Here is a 3,249-nt window from a genome sequence, read left to right as displayed (position 1 = left end):
CTCTCGCCGATTTCAAATACATAGTTTGCTTCTCCTTGTACCAGGATGGAGTTTGGATTACTTTTACTTCTTGAAAAGATAAATTTCTTGGCCTTTTGAAATTGAAAATGCCATTGTCCTGGTTTTTTTAGAACAGCATCGGTTAGAGTTTTCCAATCACTCACAGGGCAATCCGTCCCAAGTTTCACAACAGTACAGTGCTTTTCAATTATTTCAGTGTACTCATTGGGATTGTTGATTACACTCAGATCTTGAAATTTCCTTTCAAGTACTCCAAACACTCTATCAGGGGGAATGAAAGAATGGCCGACTACCGGAAAGAGTAGTACAACTTTAGTAACATGTTTAGGTGCATCTTTCAGGAGCCAATGAGCAATCATACCGACAACAGTTGTGTTCTTGTTTTGGCCACCACAGCCGTCAGAGAAAAGTTTGACTGTGGTGACATTTTCCATGTTAGCGCTTGTTAACCTGTGGTAAACAGCAGATGCAATTTGACTGGACCCTTTTGCATACTGGTTTTCAGTCCAGAGGTAAGAAAAGGTGTTTTCTGAATTCAAGAGGACTTTAGAATGTCCCTCACAAATCACAAAATTATATAGATATAGCTGGCGCTTTATAGTATGCGGCTTGGTCCGGTATTTTAGGAAGGACAAGATTTTTCTGACAATCATAGCTCAGAATAAGCTCTTTATCATTATTTTCTTGCAAAAGTTTGTAGAATTTGTCTGCACGGACTTTGTGGGCTTTTAGGTTTAGCTTTAGTGTTTCACGCTTGCCTGCATCTTTTTCTGTGGCTAGTTCACACTCAAGCCTTGTGCAGGTTGAACACTTATCAGTGTACGGAGCGTCAAAACCAATGTTAAAGTTCTCAGAAAAAACCAGCCTGAAAAAGTCATACTCACACTTTAATTCTTCAGTTGGATGCTGCTCAATATACATTTTCCACATTTTTGTAATGTTAAGCTCACTTGGAAGGTATTGCCTATGCTTATTTTTCGCTCTGCAATAGTGTTTTTGTACTGGAATAAATGTTTTAATAAAAGATTTGATGCCGTCTTTCTTTATATTATATTTATCAACTTGGCGTGCTCCTCCACGAGTCTCCAAAGGTACGACGCCTGTTTCCAGGTACTTTTTGCAAATCAATTGCACTCGGTTTTTACTCTCTTGCAAAATTGTAAGTAGTGCTGCCCGACATACTTTAACATTCTCAGTTTTGTTGTTCCTCATTTTAGGTAAGAAAAAAGTCAGTACTTACATTTCTTTTTGATTTGATACCTTCTGGAAGACGAGTCCTTTTTGCTGAGGAAACAATGACGTGCTGAAGAATAAAATTCTTCTTTGATTGAAGGTCAGCGTCTTTATAGTATTGCTGATGTATCTTTCTAACATCCTGCAGGGAAAGTTCTGCGCAGCGGTACTTACTTTTGGCCGAATGTTTACAACTAGGCATCTGTGGAAATCCCTTCGGGCGGTGTCTAAAACAAAATAGGGATTATTAGTTCTCCTATACCTTTAAAAAAATACTAACCTGTAATAAAAACAAATTATAGATCGCAAACGTTGTCAAAAACTGTTGTAGTCAAGTTAGGGCCTAAGCTGAATTACTTTAGGCTGGTTGAGATTAAGTAGTTTAGTTGCGGTTATAGGTTAGTTTAGTTGAGGTTAGGTTAGCTTAGTTGAGGTTAGGTTATTTTAGTTCAAATGAGTGTTAAGATTAGGCTAGTTTAGTTTTCTTTACCAAATGTTGTTAACTTACCTAGCAACTTTTGCAACAGTTTTCTTCCATGCTCTTTCGTTTTTCTTCCTTTTCTTTGCCAAAGGGCCAGGCATCTCTTCTACCAACTCTACTTGTTCCACATTTTGTGGAGTTTCCACTGTTATGTCCATTATATTGACATTTTCTTGTTGAACAATTACAACTTCAGCATTTATAATATCAATACCAACGCCTTCACTACCTTCTAAAATACCTCCTGTATGTTCAGCCTCCATGTTTATGACACACAACAAATCAGGAGCTTTTAAAATAATGTTAAATAATTGAGTGCTATTGCTTCTTATAACACTATTTTAGCCTTTGAAATTTAAAATTAGCCAACAAAATAAACAATTAATTCAGAAGGAAAATGATCAGCAGTTCCCTATAGGAAAAGTCTTTTGGGATTTAACTTATTTTGACACAGAAACATGAAACATTGTAAGTTATTGTAGTTTGATATAGCTGGTTTTGGAACATTGTCATCTGTGCAGATATGACTGTTTTTGGAACCGAATGGCTATAGGATATAACTGATTTTGGAACAACCTTCACTTTTAAATATTAATTTTAAACAGTTTTTAACTGGTTTTGGAACATTTTGAAGTGACAAATCTGTAGCCTAGGTAATGCAGAACTCAATGTCATCAATATCTCAACTTTTTTAAATTTTGGATTTAGCCTGTTTTGGCATTTGGCGACTCAATTCATTTATTAAATGAAAACTTTAGTTAGAATTTTTTTAACGTGTACGTTTCACTTTTTTAATGAACAAAGGAATAAAAAATACACATTTTACAAAGAAAACATTTATTGTAATCAAAACGTCATTAGTTCATGTTTAATGCAACGGAAGTAAAACAGTCTTCCACGTCGTCGTCGGTGTTGTTGTCGAACAAACTGGTGACACGTCCACCCAACACAGAACTTGCACCAGAGCGAGGTCCTGACACAGAGCTATGTCCACATTCAGATCTTGGACCAGAGTACATGTTTTTTATTTTTCTGATCTCCAAATGGTACAAAATTTTGTTGATTTCATGTTTAGCCTCTGCTTGTAACATTTTATCACCAAGCCCCCATTTTACCTCGTTTGCTACGTGCTTACCATACACATCAAATTCGTCGTCGTCTTGTGATTTCTCCAAGGTTGAAGAGATTTTTTTCATTGCGTGGTAGGCGTCTTCTACCATTTGTGACGGTTTCTTCCTTTTGGGTCCTGGTTTGGCGGGTTGTTTCAAAATAGGTTGCTCCACCACTTCCGTTGATTTTGAATGGCCTGCCGGTGACTGATCGGAGTTGATGCTTGTTTCATCCTCTTCTTGTAACTGAAAATAAAAAAAAATATATAACACACTATAAAGTAAAAGCTAGCTAGGCTCTTAAAACTGTTAATAAATATTAGTAAGAGAATATTATGTATTTATTTTTTAAATGTAAATAAACATATATATAGTACATATGTAATAATTTTAAATTTTTGAAAT

General features: G+C 35.8%; 1 protein-coding gene across 1 annotated transcript; it reads right to left on the bottom strand.

Annotated features, from left to right (window-relative positions):
- Positions 1-1,234: 1,234 nt before the first annotated feature.
- LOC124370380 lies at positions 1,235-2,378 on the bottom strand. Its single transcript, XM_046828665.1, has 2 exons — positions 1,763-2,378; positions 1,235-1,481 (listed from the first exon to the last, which is right to left on the bottom strand). The coding sequence occupies exons 1-2, from the start codon at positions 1,996-1,998 to the stop codon at positions 1,235-1,237; spliced, it is 483 nt and encodes a 160-aa protein (XP_046684621.1). The 5' UTR covers positions 1,999-2,378.
- Between the last annotated feature and the right edge of the window lie 871 nt (positions 2,379-3,249).

The sequence above is a fragment of the Homalodisca vitripennis genome, unplaced genomic scaffold (assembly GCF_021130785.1).
Source record: "Homalodisca vitripennis isolate AUS2020 unplaced genomic scaffold, UT_GWSS_2.1 ScUCBcl_151;HRSCAF=1397, whole genome shotgun sequence".
Classification (NCBI taxonomy): domain Eukaryota; kingdom Metazoa; phylum Arthropoda; class Insecta; order Hemiptera; family Cicadellidae; genus Homalodisca; species Homalodisca vitripennis.
The sequence above is the reverse complement of the archived record's forward strand: the minus strand, read 5'-3'. Positions and strand labels throughout refer to the sequence as shown.